The sequence below is a fragment of the Physeter macrocephalus genome, chromosome 6 (assembly GCF_002837175.3).
Source record: "Physeter macrocephalus isolate SW-GA chromosome 6, ASM283717v5, whole genome shotgun sequence".
Lineage (NCBI taxonomy): Eukaryota > Metazoa > Chordata > Mammalia > Artiodactyla > Physeteridae > Physeter > Physeter macrocephalus.
Genome location: NC_041219.1, coordinates 33,291,139 through 33,317,524, shown reverse-complemented (window position 1 = coordinate 33,317,524; position 26,386 = coordinate 33,291,139). Strand labels below are relative to the sequence as shown.

Sequence of the window (26,386 nt, the reverse complement as noted above, 5' to 3'; positions counted from 1 at the left end):
TGTTTTTCTGGGGTTTTATCTTGTTCCTTCATCTGGTACAAAGTCCTCTCCCTTTTCCTTTTGTCTATCTTTCTGTGAATGTGGTTTTACTTCCACAGGCTGCAGAATTGTAGTTCTTGCTTCTGCTGTCTGCCCTCCGGTGGATGAGGCTATCTAAGTGGCTTGTGCAGGCCTCCTGATGGGAGGGACTGGTGGCGGGCAGAGCTGGGTGTTGCTCTGGTGAGCAGAGCTCAGTAGAACTTTAATTCACTTGTCTGCTGATGGCTGGGGCTGGGTTCCCTCCCTGTTAGTTGTTTGGCCTGAGGTGACCCAGCACTGGAGCCTACCTGGCTCTTTGGTGGGGCTGATGGCGGACTCTGGGAGGGCTCAAGCCAAGGAGTACTTCCCAGAATTTCTGCTGCCAGTGTCCTTTTCCCCACCCCTGTGCAGGAGACCCTCCAATACTAGCAGGTAGGTCTGGTTCAGTCTCCTATGGGGTCCCTGGTCTTTCCCCTGGGTCCTGATGTGCACAGTACTTTGTGTGTGCCCTCCAAGAATGGAGTCTCTGTTTCCCCCAGTCCGGTCGAAGTCCTGCAATCAAATCCTGCTAGCCTTCAAAGTCTGATCTCTAGGAATTCCTTCCCCTGTTGCTGGACCCCCAGGTTGGGAAGCCTGACATGGGGCTCAGAACCTTCAGTCCATTGGGTGGACTTCTGTGGCATAAGTGTTCTCCAGTTTGTGAGTCACCCACCCAGCAATTATGGGATTTGATTTTATTGTGATTGTGCCCCTCCTACCATCTCACTGTGGCTTCTCCTTTGTTTTTGGATGTGGGGTATCTTTTTTGGTGAGTTCCAGTGTCTTCCTGTCGATGTTTGTTCAGCAGTCAGTTGTGATTCTGGTGCTCTCGCAAGAGGGAGTGCTATGCATTCTCTCTTATTGCTGAGTATATTCCATTGTGTATGTTCCACAACTTCTTTATCCATTTACCTGTTGATGGTCTTGTGTTTTTTCTAGTTTGGGGTTGTTACAAATAAAGCTGCTATGAACATTCATGTATAAGTCTTTGTGAGGACATATGCTTTTCATTTCTCTTCAATAAATATGTAGGAGTAGAATGGTTGGGTTATATGTGGGTGCATATATAACTATTTTTTTTTTTTTTTTTTTCGGCTGCACCACTCAGCTTGCAGGATCTTAGTTTCCTGACCCAGGATTGAACCTGTGCCCTGGCAGTGAAAGTTCCAAGTCCACTGGACTGCCAGAGAATTCCTGACATATATAAATTAAAAAAATTTTTTTGGCCACACCTCGTGGCTTGTGGGATCTTAGTTCCCAGACCAGGTATTGAACCCCAGCCCTCAGCAGTGAGAGCATGGAGTCCTAACCACTGGACTGCCAGGGAATTCTCTGCAACATATATAACGTTTTAAAGAAGCTGCTTTACAGCTTTCCAAAGTGGTTCCGAAGTGTATGTTTCATATTCTCACCAGCAAGTATATGAGAGTTCCACTTTCTCCGTATCTTCACCAACACTCAGTATAGTCAGTCTTTTTAATTTTACCCGTTTTAGTGGATAAGTAGTGGTATATGACTGTGGTTTTTAATTTGCAGTTTCCTATTGACTGGTGATATTGTTCATCTTTCAATGTGCTTATCCACCACCCGTATGCCTTCTTTGGTTTGAGGGTCTGTTTAAATCTCTTGCCTGTTTTATTAATGGGATGTCTTATTTTTGAGTTTTAAGAGTTCTTTATATATTGTAGATACAAGTCCTTTTTCAGACATGTTTTATAAATATTTTCTGCCAGTCTGTGGCTTGTTCTTTAGAAACAGTGTCTTTTTAAATTTGTTTAATATTTATTTATTTATTTACTTACTTACTTACTTACTTATTTATTTATTTATGGCTGCGTGGGGTCTTAGTTGAAGCATGCAGGAGATTTTGTTGTGGTATGTGGGCTCTTCATTGCAGCGCATGGGCCTCTCTCTAGTTGTGGTGTGTGGGCTCAGTAGTTGTGGTGTGCAGGCTCTGTAGTTGTGGCACGCAGGCTTAGTTGCCCTGTGGCATGTGGGATATTGCTTATCTGACCAGGGATTGAATCTGCGTCCCCTGCACTGGAAGGCAGATTGTTAACCACTGGACCAGCAGGGAAGTCCCAGAAACAGTGTCTTCTGATGCACAGAGTTTTTAATTTTGATAAAGTATAACTTATTGATATTTTTCTTTTTTGATTTGTGAATTTTTTGTTGTGTTATAGAAATCTTTGCCAAGCTCAAAGTCACCAAGATTTTCTTCTGTATTTTCTTACTGAAGTTTTGTAGTTTCTGTTCTTAGGTTTTAGTGTGTGATCCATTTAGAGTTAATTTGTTATTTGTGATGTGAGGTAAGTGTCAAGGTTCTTTTTTTTTTTTTTTTTTTGCCTTTGCATATGGCTATACAATGCTCTAACACAATTTATTGAAAATGTCATCTTTTTCTCATTGAATTGATTTTGCACCTTTGTTGAAAATCAGCTAACTATAAACTTGGGTCTATTTCAGGACTCTCTTTTTTTTTTTTTTTTTTTTAACATCTTTATTGGAGTATAACTGTTTTACAATAGTGTGTTAGTTTCTCCTTAGGACTCTCTTTTGTTCCATTGATTATTTGTCTATCTTTACACCAATATCAGACTGTTGATTACTGTAGCTTTTAGATAAGTCTTGAAATTGGTGGTACAGGTCTCCAACTCGATTAATCTTTGTCAGAGTTATTTTGACATTCCAGGTCTTTTGCATTTTCATATAAATTTTAGAATCAGCCTGTCGTTCCTACCAAAAAGCCTGTTAGATATTTGCTTGGGAACTATAAATCTGTTGGGAGAATTGACATCTTAACAGTACTGTCTTCTGATCTATTACATGTTTTATTTCTCCATTTTATTTTGTCTTGTTTAATTTCTCTCAGCAATATTTTGTAGTTTTCAGTGTGTCTTATACACCCTTTGTCAGATTTATCCCTAAAAATTTCAAACTTGTTATACTAATGTAAACAGTACTTGAAAATTTTCAATTTCCGATTGTTTGTTGCTAGTACATGGAAACACAATCAACACTTTTATTGCAGTAACTTTTTTTTTTTTTTTTTTTGCGGTATGCGGGCCTCTCACTGTTGTGGCCTCTCCTGTTGCGGAGCACAGGCTCCGGACACGCAGGCTCAGTGGCCATGGCTCACGGGCCTAGCCGCTCTGCGGCATGTGGGATCTTCCCGGACTGGGGCACGAACCTGTGTCCCCTGCATCGGCAGGCGGACTCCCAACCACTGTGCCACCAGGAAAGCCCTATCGCAGTAACTTTTTATTGAGATAAACCTTCCATATGCAGCTCAATGATTTTTAAATAAGATTTTAATTTTAGAATACTTTTAGATTTGTAGAAAAGTTGTAAAGATAGTACAGAGAGTTTCATACAACCCACATCCCATCTCCTGTATTATTAACATCTTACATTAGTATGGTACATTTATTGCAATTAATGAATCAATATTTATAAATTATTATGTACTATAGCACATATTTTATTCAAATTTCCTTAGTTTTTTACCTAATGTCCTTTTTCTGTTCCAGAAACCCATTGTGAATACCACATTATATATAGTCATCATTTCTTTTTAGGCTCCTCTTGGATGTGACAGTTTCTCAGGCTTTCCTTGTGTTTGATGACCTTGAGAGTTTTGAGTAGTATTGGTCAGATATTTTGTTCAGTGTCTCTCAAACAGAATTTGTATAATCTTTTTCTCTTAATTTGAATGGGTTTTGGGTTTTTGGCAAGAGGACCACAAAGGTAAAGTGACACTTTTATTGTCATATCGAGGGTACATATTACCAGCATGTTTTATCATTTTTTTATTCCAGTTTTATTGAGATATAATTGTGCTGAAGTCATACAGCACTGTATAAGTTTAAGATGTATAGCATAATAATTTGACTTACATACATCATGAAATGGTTACCACAGTGTTTAGTGGATATCCATTATATTACATGCATATAAAATTAAAGAAATGAAAAAAATATTTTTTCTTTGTGATGAGAACTCAGGATTTACTCTCTTAACACCTTTCATATATAACATACAACAGTGTTAATTATATTTATCATGTTGTAAATTGCATTCCTAGTGTTATTTATCTTATAAATGGAGGTTTGTACCTTTTGACTGCATTCATCCAATTCCCCCTCCCTCCACCCTCTGGTAACCACAAATCTGGTCTCTTTTCTGTGAGTTTGTTTTTGAAGTATAATTGACCAACAGCACTATGTAAGTTCCTGCTACACAACATAGTGATTCAATATTTTTATATATTTCAAAATGATCACCACAATAAGTCTAGTTAACCATCTGTCTCCATGCAATGATATTACATAATTATTGACTATATTCCCCACACTGTATATTTCATACCCATGACTCATTTATTTTGCAAATGGAAGTTTGCACCGCTTAATCTCCCTTACCTATTTTTCTTCTTCCTTACCCCTCTCCCCTCTGGCAACCGCCTGTTTATTCTCAGTATCTGTTTTATGGCTGAGTAATTTTCCATTGATGAGCAGGTAGGTTGCTTCCATATCTTGGCTATTATAAATAATGCTGCAATGAACATAGGGGTGCATGTATCTTTTATAATTAGTGTTTCAGTTTTCTTTGGGTAAATACCCAGGAGTGGAATTGCTGGATTGTATGGTAGTTCTGTTTTTAATTTTTTTGAGGAGCCTCCCTACTGTTTTCCATTGCGACTGCACCCATTTACAGTCCCACCAGCAGTGCATGGGGGTTCCCCTTTCTACACATCCTTTCTAATACTTGTTATTTGTGGTCTTTCTGATAATAGCCATTCTTACAGGTATTAGGTGATATCTCATTGTGGTTTTGATTTGCACTTCCCTCATAATTAGTGATATTGAGCATCTTTTCTTGTGCCTTCTGGCCATCTGTCTGCCTTCTTTGGGAGAATATCTATTCAGCTCTTCTGACCGGTTTTTAATTGGTTTTTGTTTTTGTTTTTTGATGTTGAGTTGAATGAGTTCTTTGTTTTCTGTTTTAACCCTTTGTTGGATATATCATTTACAGGTACTTTCTCTTGTTCAGTAGGTGGCCTTTTCATTTTGTTGATAGTTCCCTTCACTTTGTAAAAGCTTTCTAGTTTGATGTAGTCTCATTGTTTATTTTTGCTTTAGTTTCCCTTGCCTGAGGAGACATATCCAAAAAATTACTAAGACCAATGTCAAAGAGCATACTGCCTATGTTTTCTTATAGAAGTTTTATTTATGGTTTCTGTTCTTACATTTAAGTCTTTATTAATCCATTTTACATTTATTTTTGTGCATGGTGTGAGAAATTAGTACAGTTTGATTCTTTTGCAAGCAGCTGTCCACTTTTACCAACATCATTTATTGAAGAGGCTTTCTTTTCCCCATTGTATATTCTTGTCTCCTTTGTTGTAGATGAATTGCCCGTGTAAGTGTGGGTTCATTCCTGGACTCTGTTCTGTTCCATTGATCTATGTGTCTGTGTTTGTGCCAATACTGTACTGTTTTGATTACTGTAGCTTTGTAGTGTAGTTTGAAATCAGAGAGTGTGATACCTCCAACTTTGTTCTTCTTTCTTAAGATTGTTTTGGCTATTCGGAGTCTTTTGTGTTTTCTTACAGATTTTAAAATTATTTGTTCTAGTTCTGTGAAAAATGCCATTGGTAATTTGATAGGGATTGCATTGAATCTGTAGATTACCTTGGGTATTATGGTCATTTCAACAATATTGATTCTTCCAATCCAAGAACACAGTATATCTTTCCATCTGTTTGTGTTGTCTTCAGTTTCTTTCATCATTGTCTTTTAGTTTTAGGAGGACAAATCTTTTGCCTTTTTAGGTAGGTTTATTTCTAAGTATTTTATTCTTTTTTATGTGATGGTAAATGGGATTATTTCCTTAATTTCTCTTTCTGATATATGTGTATAGAAATGCAGTAAATTTCTGTATATTATTTTGTATCCTGCAACTTTACTGAATCCATCAATGAGTTCTAGTATTTTTTTCTTGGTGTCTTTAGGATTTTTTTATGTATAGTATCATGTCATTTGCAAACCGACAGTTGTACTTCTTCCTCTCCAATTTTATTCCTTTTATTTTTTTTTCTCTTATCTGATTGCTGTGGCTAGGACTTCCAATACTGTGTTGAATAAAAGTGGTGAGAGTGGACATCCTTGTCTTGTTCCTGATCTTAGAGGAAATGCTTTCAGTTTTTCACCATTGAGTATGATGTTAGCTGTGGGTTCGTCATATTTGGCCTTTATTATGTTGAGGTCTGTTCCATCTATACACACTTTGTTGAGAGTTTTTATCATAAACACATGTTGAATTTTATCAAAAGCTTTTTATCTGTTGAGATGATCATATGATTTTATTCTTCGGTTTGTTAATATGGTTTATCACATTGATTTGTGGATTTTTGAGCCATTCTTGCATCCCTGGGACAGATCCCACTCAATCATGATGTGTGATACATTTAATGTATTGTTGAATTTGGTTTGCTAATATTTTCTTGAGGATTTTTGCATCTATGTTCATCAGTGATATTGGCCTAGAATTTTCTTTCTTTTTTTTTTTTTTTGTGGTATCTTTGTCTGGTTTTTGTATCAGGGTGATGCTGGCCTTGTAGAATGAGTTTGAAAGTATTTCTTCCTCTGCAATTTTTTGGAATAATTTGGAGGGATAGGTGTTAACTCTAACTGTTTGGTAGAATTCACCTTTGAAGCCCTCTGGTTCTGGACTTCTGTTTGTTGGGAGTTTTTAAAATTACTTACTCAGTTTCACTACTGGTAATTGGTCTGTTCATATTTTCTATTTCTTCCTGATTCAGTCTTGGGAGATTGTACATTTCTAGGGATTTGTCCATTTCTTCTAGGTTGTACATTTTTTGATGTATAGTTGTTTGTAGTAGTCTGTTATGATCTTTTGTATTTCTGTGGTGTCAGTTGTAACTTCTTTTTTATTTCTGATTTTATTGATTTGGGCCCTCTTTTTTTCCTTGAAGAGTCTGGCTAAAGGTTTATCAATTTTGTTTAAATTTTCAAATAACCAGCTCTTTGTTTCATTTATCTTTTCTATTTTTTTGGTCTCTATTTCATTTATTTCTGCTCTGATCTTTATAATTTCTTTCCTTCTACTAACTTTGGGTTTTGTTTGTTCTTCTTTTTCTAGTTTCTTTAGGTTGTTTATTTGAGATATTCCTGTTTCCTGACGTAAGCTTCTATAGCTGTAAACTTCCCTCTTATTACTGCTTTTGCTGAGTCCCATAGATTTTGGATCATTTTGTTTTCATTTGTCTCCAGGTTTTTTATCAATTTCCTTTTTGACTTCTTCAGTGATTCATTGGTTGTTTAGAACATATTGTTTACCCTCCACGTTTGTGCTTTTTTTTTTTTCTTGTAGTTGATGTCTAGTCTCATAGCATTGTGGTTAGAAATGATGCTTTATATGTTTTTAGTCTTCTCAAGTTTAATGAACTTGTTTTGTAGTCTATCATGTGATCTGTCCTGAAGAATGTTCCATGTGCACTTGAAAAGAATGTGCATTCTCCTGCTTTCAGTTGGAATGCTCTCTAAATATCAATCAAGTTCACTTGGTCTAATGTGTCATTTAACAACAGTGTTTCCTTATTGATTTTCTGTCCGGATAGTCTGTCCATTGATGTAAGTAGGGTGTTAAAGTCCCCTACTATTATTGTGTTACTGTAAATTTCTTCCTCTATGTCTGTTAATATTTGCTTATATATTTAGGTTTTCCTATGTTGGGTGCATATATATATATATATATATATATATATATTTTTTTTTTTTTTTTTTTTTTTTTTTTTTTTTTGCGGTACGCGGGCCTCTCACTGCCGTGGCCTCTCCCATTGCAGAGCACAGGCTCCGGACGCGCAGGCTCAGCGGCCATGGCTCATGGGCCCAGCCGCTCCGCAGCACGTGGGATCCTCCCGGACCGGGGCACGAACCCGTATCCCCTGCATCGGCAGGCGGATTCTCAACCACTGTGCCACCAGGGAAGCCTGCATATATATATTTACAGTTGTTATGTCTTCTACTTGGATTGATCCCTTGATCACTATGTAATGTCCTTTGTCTCTTGTTACAGTCTTTGTTTTAAAGTCTGTTTTTTCTGGTATAGTTATTGCTACTCTGGCTTTCTTTTGATTTCCATATGCATGGAATACCTTCTTTCATCCTCTCACTTTCAGTCTGTATGTGTCTTTAGATCTCTTATTGTTGACACTGACCTTGATCACCTGGCTGATGTAGTGTTTGTCAGGTTATCCACTGTAAAATTACTCTCTTCCCCACTTTCATACTGTACGTTTTGGAAGGAAGGAAGTACTATGTGCAGCACACACAAAATGAGTGAGGAGTTCTGCAGTTCCCTAAGGTTTGAATATCTTATTAATTTATTTAAAAATTTTCTGTGTGGGAGATTAATCTGTTTTCTCCCAGTTATTTACTTATTCAGTCATGTTTTTTATCTGTGTAGACTCGTGTATATTTATTTTATACTTTGAGTTATAATCCAATAATATTTGATTTATTTTGTTGCCCAGATTTTTCCAGCTTTGGCCATTGGGAGCTCTTTCATATGGCTCTTGTGCCTTTCATTAATTTTATTTTTTATGTTGGTCTTATATCTTGTAACCTCGCTAAACTCATTTATTAGTTCTGGTAGTTTGGTGTTTTTTTTTTTTTTTTAAGATTCATAGGATTTTCTACATAGATGATAATGTCATCTGGGAAATAACACAGTTTTATTTCATTTCTAAACTGGATGCCTTTTATTTTTATTATTTTATTTTATTTTTTTTTGCCTTACTGTGTCAGGTAGAACCTCCAGTATAATGTTGAATAGAAGTGGTGAGAGTAGACATCCTTGCCTTGTCTCTGTCTTAGGGGAAAAGCATTTTAGTCTTTCATCATTAAATATGATCGCAACTGTAGGGTTTTTGTACAAGTCCCTGTAGTTATGGGGAAGTTCTCTTTTGTTCCTAGTTTATTCAGAATTATTTTTCCATGCATGGTGTTAACTTTTGTCCAGTGCTTTTTTATGCCTCTATTGAGGTCATGATGTGATTTTACTTTTCATATGGTGAATTATATTAGTTGATTTTTGAGTGTTAAACCAACCTTTATTACTGGAATAAATACTTGGTCATGATGTATGTACTTCTTATGTATTGTTTCTTAAACTGTGGGTCATAGCTTGCCTTGTGAAAATAGTGTAGTCGATCACCATTTTGAAAGGAGGAAATAGAATGGAAAATATCAGACTGTATTAAACTATCACTTTGAGAAATTTTTGTTTTGTATGTGTGTACTATATTGTAAAGTCTATTTCTTGATCTCATATCCAAAATTTTGAAAATAACTAATTCACTTCTTGAACCTGAAGACAGTGAGGCATAGAGTGGGGCAAGAAGGCAACTAGCCTTAAGAGGAGGTTGCCAGATTAAAGGAGGTACAACTGGGGTAAGAAAATGGTGTTGGGTAAGGCAGAAAGGAAATAGGGGTTTCTTTAGAAAAACCTCATTTGTTTCTTAGTTTTAAGTGGAGGAATCTTTATGGCTGCATGATGAAGCCCATGGTCTGTGAAAGGATGTAATTAGGTGCAGATTAATAACTTAATGTTTTTAGCCAAAGGACTTGGCAGACTATCAGATTTTGGGAACATGCTCCAGTAACATGTTCTCTCGTACAACTTTACCATATGGTCTTTAGGTATTTTCTCCTCTAGAAATATTGTTTTTAATAAAGTCAAGCTGAAGCTGTTGTTAGATTTGCTTACATAAAGATTTTGGTTCTTTTTATATCTTTTCATATGCAGTGAGAACATACATAATCCTTGTAGGGGTGCACAGTCTTGAGATACTAGCTAGTGATTTCAATTACTAGTTTAACGGTTTTAGTTAGGCCCCACTGGAGAGAATGGAACAATGATGGGTTAAGAATCTTTATGGTATCTTTAAGTTCTTAAAAGTTGGATTTGTGTTTCTCAGTTCTGCTCCTTTATTGTTTGTCAGTTTGATTCTAAGGTAATGTTCTAGTTTTAAATTTCTGAAGGAAGAAATCTGATTGAAGAGTCTAAATGCCTTGTCATTCTCTAGATCAAATCAGCTGTAACCAAGGAAGTATATAACATGTCTTAGGTATGCACCTTTCCCCTATGTTTATAGCCTTTCTCTGGGAAGACAGAATCAGTGGTAACTGGGTAGGCACTCTGAGAGGTGTTTGTTTATAATAAGTTAATTAAATCAAACAACAATGATATTAATAATCAAACTACATTATTGAAGTAATTTATTTTCTGGATGGTTACAATTAATCCTATTACGTTAAAGCAATGGTTCTTAGCCTTTTCGGTGTCCAAAAACCCCCTTTGAAAATATTATGAAGTATCTTGACCCCCATCCAAGAACTTCAGATTAAGTGTGCCTACTTTAAACTTTTAAATTAAACAATTTAACATGCATTTTAAAATTCCCTGTAAAATCTAGTTTTTCATGCTATAGCATGAAATATCAGAATGAGAATGATTATTTCTAATTACAACTGTTATTTGAGAAAAATATTATCAAGTAGCATAGCTACTTATTCTTTCTTTTATTTTTATTTTTTTGCCACTTCTTAAGTTTAGAAGAATAGTAGGCATTGATGTGAATCTCTAACAACCTGTACAATAATAGGAACCATAAATACTTTCAGGACAAGGTGAATAATTCAAGAAATGCATATTAGCTGATGAAGTTTTAAAAGAATGTCCCAGGCAGGGGCTGTTATCTGAATACAAAGAAGTAATTGTGGAAGAAGGTAAGTAGGTCAGAAAAGAGTTTATAAGCTATGTTCTAAGATTGTTTTTAGCACTAAGATTTTATGATTCTACCCCCAAATACTATAATCTAGAGATGGTTCATTTCACAAATCTGTTGCAGTGCTTTAGCAAATAAAACAACTTTATGATCTTTGTTTTTATGATACAGCTATAAAATGGATCTGATGACAGTTCAAATAAATCATGACTAAAATTTACAGTAACATCAGATATATAATTTATACCTTTCTGATTTATGATCTACTGTATACTTAGTGATTTATCAAGCCAGAAATCTTTTTTAGAAAATTTTGGTCACTGGTTATGTAATGTCTCTGTGTTGTTCATATGCCTATTTAACCTGCATCTTCATATTAATAGTAGGTAACACTCACTGAATTTTCTTTTCTGTTTTTTTTTTATTTTTTTAAACAAGTCTGTTTATTAGGAAGGCTCTGGTTTTGGGGGTGGTGGTGTTTGTTTTGTTTTGTTTTTAAACATCAGTGAATTTTCTGTGTTAGAGACAATTCCTGGCATTTTCCATGTTCTAATTTAGTTAATCCTCAAAACAGCCCCATGAGGCAGGTATTATTATTATCACCATTTTACAGATGAGGAAACTGAGCCATAGAGAGGTTATTTATTTTTTTTAATAAAAATTTATTTTAGGCTTCCCTGGTGGTGCAGTGGTTGAGAATCCGCCTGCCAGTGCAGGGAATGTGGGTTCGAGCCCTGGTCCAGGAGGATCCCACATGCCGCGGAGCGGCTGGGCCTGGGCTCTGCAACTACTGAGCCTGCGCTCTAGAGCCCTCAAGCCACAACTACTGAGCCCGGTGCCAAAACTACTGAAGCCTGTGCTCCTGGGACCCGTGCTCCACAGCGGGAGAGGCCACTGTAGTGAGAAGCCTGCTCACCACGGCAAGGAGCAGCCCCTGCTCGCTGCAACTGGGGAGAGCCCGCACGCAGCAACAAGACCCAACACAGCCATAAATAAATAAATAAATGTTTATTTATTTTATTTATTTTATGTTTGGCTGCATTGGGTTTTCGTTGCTGCATGCAGGCTTTCTCTAGTTGCAGCAAGTGGGGACTGCTCTTCGTTGCGGTGCACAGGCTTCTCATTGGGGTGGCTTCTCTTGTTGTGGGCTCTAGGCTCTAGGCGCGTGGGCTTCAGTAGTTGTGGCACGCGGGCTCAGTAGTTGTGGTTTGCGGGCTCTAGAGCGCAGGCTCCGTAGTTTTGGTGCATGGGCTTAGTTGCTCTGTGGCATGTGGGATCTTCCTGGACCAGGGATCAAACCTGTGTTCCCTGCATTGACAGGCAGATTCTTAACCGCTGTGCCACCAGTGAAGTCTGAGAGGTTAAGTATTTTTTTTGAAGGGGGGTGTAATTTTTTTCTTAACATCTTTATTGGAGTATAATTGCTTTACATTATTGTGTTAGTTTCTGCTATATAACAAAGTGAACCAGCTATACATATGCATATATCCCCACATCCCCTACCTCTTGCGGCTCCCTCCCACCCTCCCTATCCCACCCCTCTAAGTGGTCACAAAGCACCAAGCTGATCTCCCTGTGCTATGTAGCTGCTTCCCACTAGCTATCTATTTTACATTTGGTAGTGTATATATGTCCATGCCACTCTCTCACTTCGTCCCAGCTTACCCTTCCCCCTCCCCGTGTCTTCAAGTCCATTCTTTACATCTGTGTCTTTATTCCTGTCCTGCCCCTAGGTTCTACAGAACCATTTTTTTATTTTATTTTTTTTAGATTCCATATGTATGTGTTAGCCTGTAGTACTTGTTTTTCTCTTTCTGGCTTAACTTCACTCTGTATGACAGACTCTAGGTCCATCCACGAGAGGTTAAGGGTTAAGTGGCATTTTTCTTCTTGCAGAGCTGCGATCTGACTTTTCATGCATTTGTGCTGTGTTCCCTTAAGCAAATTATAAATCTTGATTATATGGACTGACTTACTTCGTTTTGCCCTAAATTTTACCATGTACAGTGCTCTGCACATAATTTAGACTCTGATTATGTATTAACTGTAAAATGTGAAATCTAAATCAAACCTTTCCTTTTCATTTGCCTGGAAATTTTATTCCTCTACTTAGCTATTTTGTTGTTACTAATGAAAAACCTAGTAAATTTATTTTCATGTATTACATGTAATTAAAGAAGGTTTTGGAAAAATGGAAGCCTGTTTGCATGTTTTAAGTTAGCTTTAAAATTGTTACATTGTTAAAATATAGTTAACCAATAAAATATATACATCCACATTTAAAATTTATTTCATATAATACTAATGTTAAAATAAAGAACACGTTTATTTTAAAATAAACCTCTTTACATGCCATAATGTACATAGTAATGGAACATTATTGTGTGTTCTGAATTTTAAAAATAAAAAATTCAGAAAGAATTGTGCCAATTTTATCTTTATTATGTGTTATGACTTTCTTCTGTATGGTTGTTATGACTTTGACATATTCAAGTCAATCAGCTTTCTTTTTTATCCTCATTTTGAGTCTTTAACATGTCTACTTTGGTTTTTTATAGATTTCATGCTTCCATTCTCCCACCCCACTCCTATCTCCACCAAATAATTAATTATTTAGAAGTTTAATTCATTGACCTAGATTTCTACCATTTTTTAAAAAGTTTGTTTTAAAATGTTTTTATAACTTTTAGAGCTTTAAATGAGTCTTTAGTGAACTGAAGAGGTTTACTTCAGATAATTTATTCTCTTTAGGATCAGGCCCAGTATTATAACCCTTCTCAATTATAATATTTAGTAGAATAATACAATTATCTGGAAATTTCACATGGCAATTTAGTCCAAAGAGCCTATAGCAACACTTGGACAAAGCATAGGTAGACACATAGCTAGTCCATGCCTTAATGTTATTTTGTGGGTTTTCTTCCCTTTGTTTACCTAGTGTACACTTATTGAAAGTGTGCTTTTCCTCTATCAATTAAGTTAACAAATGTGACTGAAAAACCATCCTCCTGTCTCTGTTTTTGGAAGGAACATAATTATATTAATAAATGATTGGGAAATATTTGTGCAAAACTGAAATATATATTAAATGAAAGCCTCATGCATGAATAATAGAAGATAAATAATTTGATATGTCCACGGCCTACCCAGTATAAGAAACCAACTTTCTAATAGCTGTGGATGTGACAGTTACCAATACATCTTCAGCTTCCTCTTTAAAATATTTTAATAGATGAGCAGTATTAATATGTTTTCAAGATTAGCTCCACAGCTCTGCCATTTTAAAGTCCTGTTTGAATAAGCTTGAACTTTTTTGGGCTTTTTTTGGCTGCACCCCTTGTGGGATCTTAGTTCCCCAAGCAGGGATTGATCCCGTACCCTCGGTGGTGAAAGTTCAGAGTCCTAACCACTGGACTACAAGGGAATTCCGAAGCGTGAACTTTTTTTTTTTTTTAATATTTATTTATTTATTTGGTTGGTTGCGCTGGGTCTTAGTCGCAGCAGGCAGGCTTCTTAGTAGCGGCTCCAGGACTCCTTAATTGCGGCTTGCTGGTTCCTTGCACGTGGGCTCCTTAGTTGTGGCATGTAAATTCTTAGTTGCAGCATGCAAACTCTTAGTTGTGGCATGCATGTGGGATCTAGTTCCCTGACCAGAGATCGAACCCGGGCCCCCTGCCTGCACTGGGAGCACGGAGTCTTATCCACTGCGCCACCAGGGAAGTCCCCCCAAGCTTGAACTTTTGATATTGCTCCCATTAAAACTATAATCAATGCCTTCATAATTTAAACTTAGTAAAAAGCAGGTCAGGAGAAAGAGAACTCTTAATTGGATATCTGTTTTGTATCAGATACTTTACATATTATCTTTAATCCTCACTAAAGTTTTTGAGTTGGTATTATTTTTTCCATTTTACAGATGAGGAAATTGAGGCAGAAGGGTGTCACAGTAGGTGGCTAAACTAGAATTCAGATTTGTTTGTCTGACTTTAATTAAGGTCCATGCTCCTTGCACATGTTGTCCCTTTGGTATGAACTAAATTGAAGATATAATTTCTTGTGAATAACATTTTAATCTTTCCATCTTCCACTTTTGCATATTGAAATCACAGTATATAATTTTGAACCTTGAATTTTCACCAGGCACTATAGTATAACCATTTCTTTATATAATTCTCAACACGTATTGCTTGATATATATGTAGGCATAATGTATCATAATTAAAGGGATTATTATGGACATTTAGGTGCTTTCACTTTTTTCCTTTTGTAAATATCATTGAGATGAACATTCTTGTACCATAGCCCATTAAAATGTTGCCTGATTTCTCCACTAATCACCCCTCCTTGCCCAACACTAAGGATATATGGTCAAATGTTGTATTCATGAGTTAATCAGATTAGTTTTTGTCCATCTGTCCCTCTGTCCTTTCTTCCTATCTTCCCCTTGAACATGGTTACAGTATTTTTTAATACAATTAGGTTCATTTGTTTCAGGTCGCTTTCAGTTTTAGGTATTTCCCCTCTTCACATTCTTTCTTATTTTATTTTTTTGCATATATAGAGTATTAATATGCTTTCCAAAATCAAAACTGTTCAAAGCCAGTCCCTTTTCTTGTGTACTCTATGTGCTGTCTTCTAATCAAGGATTTTATTCCATCCGTTGTCTGTCCATCAGTAGTTTTCTTTTCTCTGCATCATGGTCGTCAACATACAAGCCTGCTGAATTTTCTCTCACCAAAAAAATGAAAAAAACACAAACGATTTCTCTCCTACCTCACTGGCCCTTCCTTCTTAATCACCTTTATTGGTTACTTGGCCTCTTAGTGGTCCTTGACCACAGTCCTTGAGCCATTTCATTTTTTGCCTCCATCTTGCAATTGTAAATACCATATATAACATTGGTGATTATTAAATTTGTATCTGCAACTACTGAATAAGATTTGAATATCCAGCTACCTAATTGGTATCTCCTCTTGGATATCTAATAAGCATCTCTTAATTAAACTATTCCAAGCCTAAATTCTGATCCTTAATCCCAAGCTTATTTCTCCCTCTGTCTCTTTACCCCAATAAATGGTGGTTCTATCCTTCTGTTTGCTTAGATCAAAAACCTTGGAGCCATCCTTGACTTCAGTCTGTACTATCAAATCCCATTTTAGGCTTTACCTTCAGCATATGTCTGGAATTGTTCCCTTCTCACCACTTCCTACTCTTCCATCTTGGTCCAAGGCAACATCTTCTCTTACCTGTCTTATTGCAATAACCTTCTGTCTGGGCTCCCTGCTTCTGTCCATGTCCTTCTTTCATCTATTCTCAATAGAGCGATCCTTTAAAAATCCCTGTTCTTGTCAAAAACCATCTCCAATCACTCTCATTTTTACTCAGAGTAGAAGCCAGAGAGTCCTTAGAGTGGCTTGAAAGGCCTCACATGATCTGGCCTTTGTTATTTCTCTAACCTCATCTCCTTTCATTTTTGCCCTTGTTCATTTCCTCCACTCACATTGGCCTTCTTGCTATTCCTCAGACCTGCCAAGCATGTTCCTACCTCAGTTTTTGCCATTAGCTTTTCCTCTGCCTAGAGCATTCTTCCTCCAGATATTTGTATAGCTAGCTCCTTGGCTTTCTTCAGATCTTTGCCCAGATGTCATCTTTTTAATGAGGCTTTTCCTATCTACTCTTTTAAAAATTAAAAGGTCCTCTGCTTGCACCTCGTATCTTACTTTTGCTTTGTTTTTTCCATAGTTATCAGAATCTGACTTTTTTTTTCAAGAAAGAAATGAAAAATTTTATTCAAGCCAATCTGAAAATTATAACTAGGGAGATAGTCTTTCAGCAAGCTCTGAGGACTTTTCTGCCCATTAGAGGTCAAAGCACAGTTATAAGTTTTTGAGACAAAGGGTTAAACATCAAGGTGACATTGACAGTTTACGTAGTTCAACAAAGTGAGTAGTGGGTCATCATAACCCCTTACATGATTAAGGAGGGAATGCTATCTCCTAAGGAGTTTCCTTGCTGGTGCCAGCAGGAAATTGGTGTGTGTGTGTGTGTGTGTGTGTGTGTGTGTGTGCGCGCGCAGACATTCCTGTGTCTTCTTAGGGAATCTAGTTAATGTAGATGCACAATGCACACTAAGGAGAAGGTATAGTGGCTCAACAGCAGAGAAAATTTCACGTTAAATTTTTTTTCCTGCCTTAAAATAATTTTGTTTCATCAGCAGCCTCGTTGAGGAGGTAATATTTGAGTAGACTCTAAGGTGGTGAGGGACTTAGCCTTATGGAGGTGGAGATAGTGTTGCAGGCAGTATAGGAGCAGCCAGTGAAAAATTCTAAGGAGGAGAGCGGAGTTTCCTTGCTGGTGCCAGCAGGAAATTGGTGTGTGTGTGTGTGTGTGTGTGTGTGTGTGTGTGCGCGCGCAGACATTCCTGTGTCTTCTTAGGGAATCTAGTTAATGTAGATGCACAATGCACACTAAGGAGAAGGTATAGTGGCTCAACAGCAGAGAAAATTTCACGTTAAATTTTTTTTCCTGCCTTAAAATAATTTTGTTTCATCAGCAGCCTCGTTGAGGAGGTAATATTTGAGTAGACTCTAAGGTGGTGAGGGACTTAGCCTTATGGAGGTGGAGATAGTGTTGCAGGCAGTATAGGAGCAGCCAGTGAAAAATTCTAAGGAGGAGAGCTTGCCTGGTATGTTTGGAGAACAGCATGGGGACACTGAGGGTAAGAGGTGAGATTAGAACTGTAAACTAGTATGTTTGTTGGTGGGGGGGGGGCCTTTGACCACAGAATTAACCTTATTCATGAAATAAAAGCTATACATTTTCTATTTACACTATAACTATGTATTATGAGGTCAAGGAAGTCAGTGTTGTTCTTTCTTGGACTTTATATTATGAATATCAGAATGAAAAGTGGTTTGAAGCTCTAATTTTTAAACTCAATCAATTGTGCAGAAATCACTTATGAACTGTATGTTAATGATTTGAATCATGTGCCTGAGGTCCCTTTGCCAGAGACTTTTAAATTTAATTGGTAGTGGTGAGGGTGGGAAGGGAGGGGGTTGTGCCTGGGCATTGAGTTTTTTAAGCGCTCCCAGGTGGTTCTATATGCACTACTCTGGTACCTGCATATATAAAAAAGAGACAGCTTTTCTCATTCTGGCTCCAAAGTAGTCTGCTCAGTACGCTTATCATCCTTGCTGCTTCAGCCCACTGCAGTGTCTCATAACTACCTGGAACTCCACAACCACAAATCCCCTCTACAGAAATCCTGGGACCTCTCCTAGCCATGCCATTGGAGGGGAAAGGTAGGACAGGTAAGAGTTCTCCTTTACTGCCCCATTCATAAGTTCCCCACAACACCAAAAAACAAGACTGGGTGTGGGTACCAGATGACTGAAAAGTTTGTGTTACAGAATGTCAATGTAAGAGGAAGGGTAAGAGAAGAAGGGAGCAAAATGTTGGCATCAATTGCCTAATAAAAAATTTTAAGAACAAGGCTGCCTAATATTCAGTTTCAAATTTTGGCATTGTTGCGGTAGAAAATACCCTGTCTCCCCCACTCATCTGTTTCATTTATGTGTCTGGCACATTTTTGGCACGCAACAAATATTTGTTATATAAATGAATGAATGAATTCAAGCGGGCTGAACACACAAAGCAACAAGCCTCCAACCCATCCTTTCCTGATCCCTCCAATCTTGTTCCCCAGTGGCAGTCGCATTTACCTCATTGTTACCCTACTAGCTCTAAATTATATATTTATGCTGTTCATTCTAGATGTATCAGTGTTAGATCTTGCATACTCACTTTCTGCTAAGACAGGTAAGGATTTTACTAAATTAACCACTCCAAATTTTCCTGACCTACAATACCTAATAAATTATATCACTACTGTTAGCTTTCCCATTGCTTACATTTGTGAGGTTAAATAATATACTTAAATTTGTATTTCTTATTTCAACTATGAGGAGTACCTCTTCACTTTGAATCTGACTTCTTATATATTTAACTTATTTCTTAATTCTCTGTGTTCCACCCCCCCAGTTAAGCTCCATGAAGGAAGAGATTTTTATCTATTTTGTTTATTGTCAAATCCCCAGTGCCTTTTATTTATTTGTTTATTTAAAAAATTATTTTATTTATTTATTTTTGGGTCCATTGGGTCTTTATTGCTGCGCGCAGGCTTTCTCTAGTTGTGGTGAGCTGGGGCTACTCTTCGTTGCGGTGCGCTGGCTTCTCTTTGCGCTGGCTTCTCTTGTTGCAGAGCACGGGCTCTAGGCATGTGGGCTCAGTAGCTGTGGCTCGTGGGCTCTAGAGCGCAGGCTCAGTAATTGTCGCTGGCTTCTCTTGTTGCAGAGCACGGGCTCTAGGCATGTGGGCTCAGTAGCTGTGGCTCGTGGGCTCTAGAGCGCAGGCCCAGTAATTGTGGCGCACGGGCTTAGTTGCTCTGCGGCATGGGATCTTCGCGGACCAGGGATCGAACCCATGTCCCCTGCACTGGCAGGTGGATTCTTAACCACTGTGCCACCAGGAAAGCCCACCCTGCCTAGTGCCTTTTAAATTATAGGTATCAGTTAAAATTTATTGAATGAATGAATGAATGAATAAAATGGTCAAGGCCTTGTGTAATCAGTCCTCTCTTTGTCCTTCCAGAGTTATCTTCTGCTCCCCTGGCTCTTTTGCTACATTCCAGATGCTGATCTTTTTCACTTCCACTTTATACCATGCTCCCTCCTGCCTCAGAACCTTTATATATTTTATTCCCTCTACTTGGAATACGCTTTCTTTCCTGCCCCCTTCTTTTCCTTGCCTAGGTAACTTCTATTACTCATCCTTTAGATATCAGCTCAAAAGTCCCTATTTCAAAGGAGATCTGGATTAAGAACCCCTACTGTATTCACTCTTCACCAACTAAACTGAACATTTCAGAAAGGCAAAAACCTTGAGTATACTGCTTGCCAGTGTATGTGTCGGAATAGTGAATCCTCAGTAAGTACTTATTGAATGCTCCCTTCTGCACTAATATTCTGCCTTGAGGCAGTGGCAGGTCATTCCTATATGATTAGAAATGGCAGCCTCTCAGGAAACTTCATATTATTAAATGAAACATGATTGGTGGTAAGTGTGAAACAACTCAGCATCTTTGGTCAAATATGGGTTAAATATGAACTTTATATTGACAAAGTCAATGTGTTGACATTTTGTGAGAAGATATCAATCCAGATAAGATCTGGCTCAATAAATTCTGGTTTAGAGTCAGTGCAGAAGCATGTGAATATTGGTTCTTGTTGATGTGTAGGGCATGTAAATAACCCAGTACATTTTGTTACTTTAATATTTAATATCAAAAAATGGTAGAAGACTGGCTAATAACTCCTTTGTTAGCCAGTAGTTAACTTTTTCAATAGTTTCACTTTTGAAAAAGTAAGGCTGGGTAAAGTTAGCAATTTTTTATTTTGTAGGGCTGTGTTAAGAATTAATATATACAAAAGTTCTTTAAAGTGCATGTGTAATTTATTGTTATTATTACTATTATCATCATTATTAGTTGTGACATTGGGCAAATAAGTTAGTTTCTCTTTATATTTACTCTTGTAAAAAGTGGGAATAAGGACTTCCCTGGTGGTCCGGCAGTTAAGACTCCACACTCCCAACGCAGGGGGCCCAGGTTTGATCCCTGGTCAGGGAACTAGATTCTACATGCTGCACCTAAGAGCCCGCATACTGCAACTAAAAGATCCCGCACGACGCAACTAAAGATCCCGCATGCAGCAACGAAGATCCCACTTGCCATAACTAAGACCCAGTGCAGCCAAATAAATAAATAAATATTTTTTTAAAAAGTGGGAATGAAAATAGTATTGACCCTAATGGGTTATCATGAAAATTAGTAACGCATGCATTCAAAGAGAAGAGCTTGGTATTCAATAAACCCTTGGAAAATGTTCACTGTTATTTTAACTATTATTATTTTCAATCTTTTCTTTTGAGTTTAAGAACTTTCCTTTTTAAATCATTAAAGAGAATTTGAGTTCTTTAATTAGAATTCAGGGTCCAGTCTCCTATGTGACTTTTGGCACTTTCATTAAGCTCTTGGCATGATGAATGGCAGTGGTGGCAGCTGCTGCTGCTACTGCTTCTAAAGGGCCACCTCATTTCCTTACCTTACTTGTAGATTGGTTAGTAAAATAGGAATATCCACTTCTGTGATAGTGTCTGTAACGAAGTGAACAAAATGTTGTAGGGGATGGCTCAAAGCCTTGCATAGTTCCTGAAAAATAGTGGATACTAAGTATTCATAAATTTGAAAGACAGTAAGAATTAGAGCTTGGTTGTATCTGGTTATAAGATATTTAAATGTATACCAAAAGTACTGTAGACTTTGTGTAAGAGAGCTATGGACAAGGGAGGTCAAAACAATAATAACAAAACCACAGTGAAAAACACGGATTAGAGTAGAGCCTATCATGTGGTTTTGTGTTTCTTAGTGCTGCTATTACATTCTTAATCCTCTGTATATTTGCAAGAACAACTCAGGGGTACAGTAACTAACACTAAAATAAATGTCAATATATATTCTCTTTCAGATTTACCAAAAATTTATCTCCTGACAAGATAAATCTAAGTACCCTTAAAGGAGAAGGGGAACTGAAGAATTTGGAGTTGGATGAAGAGGTGCTCCAGAATATGTTGGATTTGCCAACATGGCTTGCTATCAACAAAGTTTTTTGTAATAAAGCATCTATTAGGGTGAGACTTTGATATCTGTGCAAGGCATTTTCTGTTTTCATTTTATTTATTTCATCCCTATCTTTTAAAATAAATATTTTGTTTTAGGTAATTCTGAAAAGAAGCATTTTTATTAACATAATTTTAAAAGACAGATACCTTGTATAAATAATTGCATGAATGTGTGCCTTTTGAATTTAATTGAATACTAATATATATTTATTAATTTATAAGTTAATTTTTATTAAAATTTAATATTAATATTTAAATAAAATTGTTGATGCTTTATTAATAAAATAATTTGTTAAATTTGGTACATATTCAAAATTTTTTTCACACGATTTGTTGTCAAAAGGGACAATTTAAATTTGTAGTAAGTAAATACTACTTCAAATGAAGACATAAGGACTGATGAGTTATCTTATTCTGGACATTATACTTTTATTTGGAATTGTCTCTTTTCCTCATTTGTTTTTTATTTTGAGGTTTTCAAAGTTTTATCTTAATACCATTTCTGCTTATTAAAACTTAAGCTTTCTTATTATCTTTGGCTCTAATCATACATCATATCATTTCCTTCTCTTAAAGATTAGGCTTAGTTTGAGAGCCTACTCAGTAGAAATACTGCATGCTAACTTTTTATAAAATTAAAATTGGGCTCCAAAGAAAAGATTGTAGAAAGGTTACTGTATCCTTTGATGGTAACCTTTAATTTTTGTTCTATCCTCCATAAACCCAAATGTCTACAAAAACATGACATTTTTAGTGCAGGATATATTTGAACATTTCTTATTTGACGTTACTTGCATTTAACATTAATGGTCTTACTTTGGTATTTGTCTTGAATACCTACAAGGAGATTGGTTGGAATTCTAGAATTTAAAAAATTGTTAAGTGAACAAAACACTGATTATGCTTTGCTGGGAATTCTTCAACTACAAAATTAAAATGTGTTTCCAGAACTGGGGAAAAAAGATATTAAGAGAACCTGAAATTTTTATTTAAAAAGATGACCAAGAAAATAAGGCTAGTAGTCTTTTTTTTGACGCGCAGGCTCAGCGGCCATGGCTCATGGGCCTAGCCGCTGGGCGGCATGTGGGATCTTCCCGGACCGGGGCACGAACCCGTTTCCCCTGCATCGGCAGGCGGACTCTCAACCACTGCGCCACCAGGGAAGCCCTAGTAGTCTTTTTTAATATAAAATAGGTGCAGCTGATTTCAAGAGTATGAATGAATTGCTCAGTTTATTCTTTTGCAATTTAAGAAAAAAGTCATCTGATATAATTTGGTATGTCTATCACTGTGTTAAGAGAGCATGTGTGTTGATTACTGTTTTACATTATTTTTTTAATGATTCATTTTAAAGAAAGAAAAATTTTCTTTTCTAGATACCATGGACAAAACTGAAAACACATCCCATCTGTTTGGTAAGTTCTGAATTGCTTCAGAAGTAAACACTTACATATGCATATAATCTAACAACTCTGCTAATATTAATATTTTGTTCCATAGAAACATAATCTCATGGCTTCTCTGCTAGTTAACTTTCATTCTATTTTGATGGTACTTAGTTTTCTCAGTCCTTAAATGAGAAGTTTGAACTTTAAAATGAGAGGGTCTTTAAAGTTTTTCAGGTCTAGAATATTATATTGTAAGTTGGTATATTTTATTGCATTTTTAAACTTTTTATTGATATATTATACTTTATTTATGGGATTCTTCTTTTAATAAAGTTTGGTCCAGACTTTCTGGGTTTCTGCTTTTACTGATCTAATATAATACGTTCTTTAATATACTTTACGTTTTAAGGAAAACTGATCACTTGGTCATTTATTGATTCATTCATACCACAAATATTTACTGAGCACCTTCCCTCTGCCCTGAGGGAACATATTTTTACAAGGTGACTGAGAACGAACAAGTAAACAAAACAAGATAGTTTCAGATAATAAGTGCAATATTAAATAGAGAATGAAGAATGACTGGAGATGTGTTAGTGATGACTACTAAGGACATTTGATCTTCCTTCAAGAAAAAACTTAGACTGAGAAAGAAAGTTTTTTACTATGAGAGTATTTACTTTTTCATATTTCTTGCATTTTTCATTTTTTCATAGTTACACATCTTAAATCTCAGGTTTTAGATTGGTTCTATTTATTTTAATTAGCCCAGGTTTTAATTAAAGCTCAGGTTTAAGCTTTTAGAGGTGGTTTAGTCCTATTTATGAATAAATAATCTAATTTATCAATTAATAATGTAGTACACTCTGGGATTAGCGATTATACGTCTGTAAAACCTGATGGTCTCAGCAGTATATGGTTACTTCTTATAGTTTTTTTCTCCTATACTCCTGTAATAAGCTTTTCCACCAGATAATAAGTGCCTTGACAAAGGACTAAGCACTTTATTTTTAGTATTTCTCTTTTTAGACCTCTAGAGAAACATTTAAAATGATGCTGCTTACTTACTGTTTTCTTGCTCCTAAAGAAATGAAAGAGAAAATAGTCTTAAATAATATCTACATAATATACATAAAATAAAATATCTAATGTTTACATTTTTAATATATTTTTATTAGTCCTTGGATAAAGTAATAATGGAAATGAGTACATGTGAAGAACCACGAAACCCAAATGGCCCATCACCAATTGCAACTGCTTCGGGACAAAGGTAAGCTATTTCCATTAATCTGTATGACTGGCAAAGGAAATTTTTTTTCTGTTATCTGCAGTAATGGGACATAAAGTAAAATTTCCTACCTTCAGTTTCTATTTTAGTCACTTCTCCATCAAACATTTTACAGTTTCAGTAAATACGTTGCAAAAGTAGCAGAATTTATTTTTAGCCTCTTATTCATCTTGCTTTCCTTGATATTAAATACTAATGATCAGTCAAATGCAGAGCAGTAGCAGAAAATGAAAGGAGAAGAGCTTAGGCATTCTAAATCAGATAGTCTCTTACTTGGTCTCTGAATACTTTCTCTGTATAACATTTGTTCTATGCATCAGTGGAATTTTTATGACTCTTAAGAGTTAAGTTGATGCCTTAAAAAATTATAGACCTTTTGGATTACTCTAAAATTCATTAAATATAGAATGCTCACACTTTACGCAGATTGAATTTTGATAGATAAAAATCAGATGTTAATAAAGTAGGAGCATGGGGAGCATTTCACAAAGCTGCCTTGAGTTATACCTGATGGGAAATTAGAGTGACATGTGCCTGTCCAAACACCTACAGCTGGTCTCTCATTGGTTCCCCCTCTTCCAGTTCATCCTCCGGACAAATTGCAGACTGTACGAAACAGGAGGTTAAAGGCGTTGATTCTCCAAGTGGGGAGTTAGAATAGTTCTTAAAAAATAGATCTTCAAAAACTTGCCTATTTATCTTTGCATTCAGTAAATTTGGATCTTGTATTATATATCATTTCCTCAAAACAGGTTTTCTGCACTATTTTTGGATGGTACAGCTATTCACGTAAAAAGTTTACATTGATTTTAATGTGATTAGTGCCTTCTCACGTTGTACAACATGGCAGCCCTGAACATTTACGGTATTCGAGGTGCTGTATAAAACCAGTGATAAACTCTTCTTGAGAATGAACATGCACATACAGATACACACATACTCTCTTTCTTGCACTCTCATATTTTCCTCCTCTTTCACCAAGGTTGAGCCACCATTTATTAATGCATTCTGTGAGAATACCTGCAGTCTGATCAGTGGCTTTTCGTGTGGGAATCAAATGGTGATCCATCCACTGCTGAGAGTTGACTGAAGGCCAGATTTATCAGATACACAGTTTATATTTGGACTATATGTAATAGTGATGGGGAAAAGAGCTTTCACATTAACTTCTTTGTAGTTTATGTATTTTCCAGCAATTTGAGATTTTAAAGTTTAGATTATGATTTCAGGTTAGGTAGAGTAGGTTGGAGCAGTTGATCTTAAAATTGGCTAGACTCAGAAAAATTGGAGAAAAAGTTGAGATGTTTATAAGACTATTAAAAGGGCAAAAGAGGATCAGGAAAGTTGCTATAAAGAAATGATTTATTTTAATTAGGTGTGGCAGAAATTAGGTATTTTCTTATTGTATGCTAAGTATAGTTGATAGTGTTCTTCCCAATTCATGTTTTTATAGTATCAACAAGCTTTATAATTTTGGCTTTGTAATCATATGATGGTAATCCTTATATTGTATGGTAGTATGTTAATCTATTTCTGTGTTTTCCAGACTTGCCTAATTGTAGCAATCATTTAGGGTGCTTATGAAATTCTCAGAGTTTTTTAGGCTCCTCTTTTAAAATTATGATTCATTAGGTCTAGAATGGTTATCAAGAATATGAATATGTATTTTCAACAATTCTTTATAGTCATGCAATTTAAGGAAACACTGATCTATTTGATTTTATTTCTAGCTAAGAGATTAAAATAGAGGGAAATGAACGATTAATAGGGTGGCCCTTCCTTCTGTGCAGAACCTGTAGGCTAACAATGAATGCTCCCACAGATTGATGGTCTAGTAAACTTTGTAAATTCAGAAATTTGATTTTATCACTTCACATGAAGGAGATAAACATCTATGTGAAGATTAACCAAACTCAGAAGAGACTTATTTGTAAACTGAAATTTCGTTTATAATGGATGACATAAACCAGAAACATGTAGACATTAGTCATTGAGTCTGCCTTCACCCTTCTGATGGTAAATCGTCCAATACAATTGTAGCACTTTTTAATGTGCCTAGATTAGAGTAGATGGATTTGGATATTCCAAAGGGTATTCTCA

At 36.3% G+C, this 26,386-nt stretch overlaps 1 protein-coding gene across 1 annotated transcript in view; it reads left to right on the top strand.

Moving 5' to 3' along the window:
* Window positions 1–26,386, top strand: part of BLTP3B (bridge-like lipid transfer protein family member 3B) — a 100,076-nt gene that overhangs the window by 20,787 nt on the left and 52,903 nt on the right. Inside the window, 3 exon segments of the mRNA XM_024127218.3 lie at window positions 21,457–21,619; window positions 22,987–23,025; window positions 24,177–24,268. Coding sequence (XP_023982986.1) covers window positions 21,457–21,619; window positions 22,987–23,025; window positions 24,177–24,268 — 294 coding nt within the window.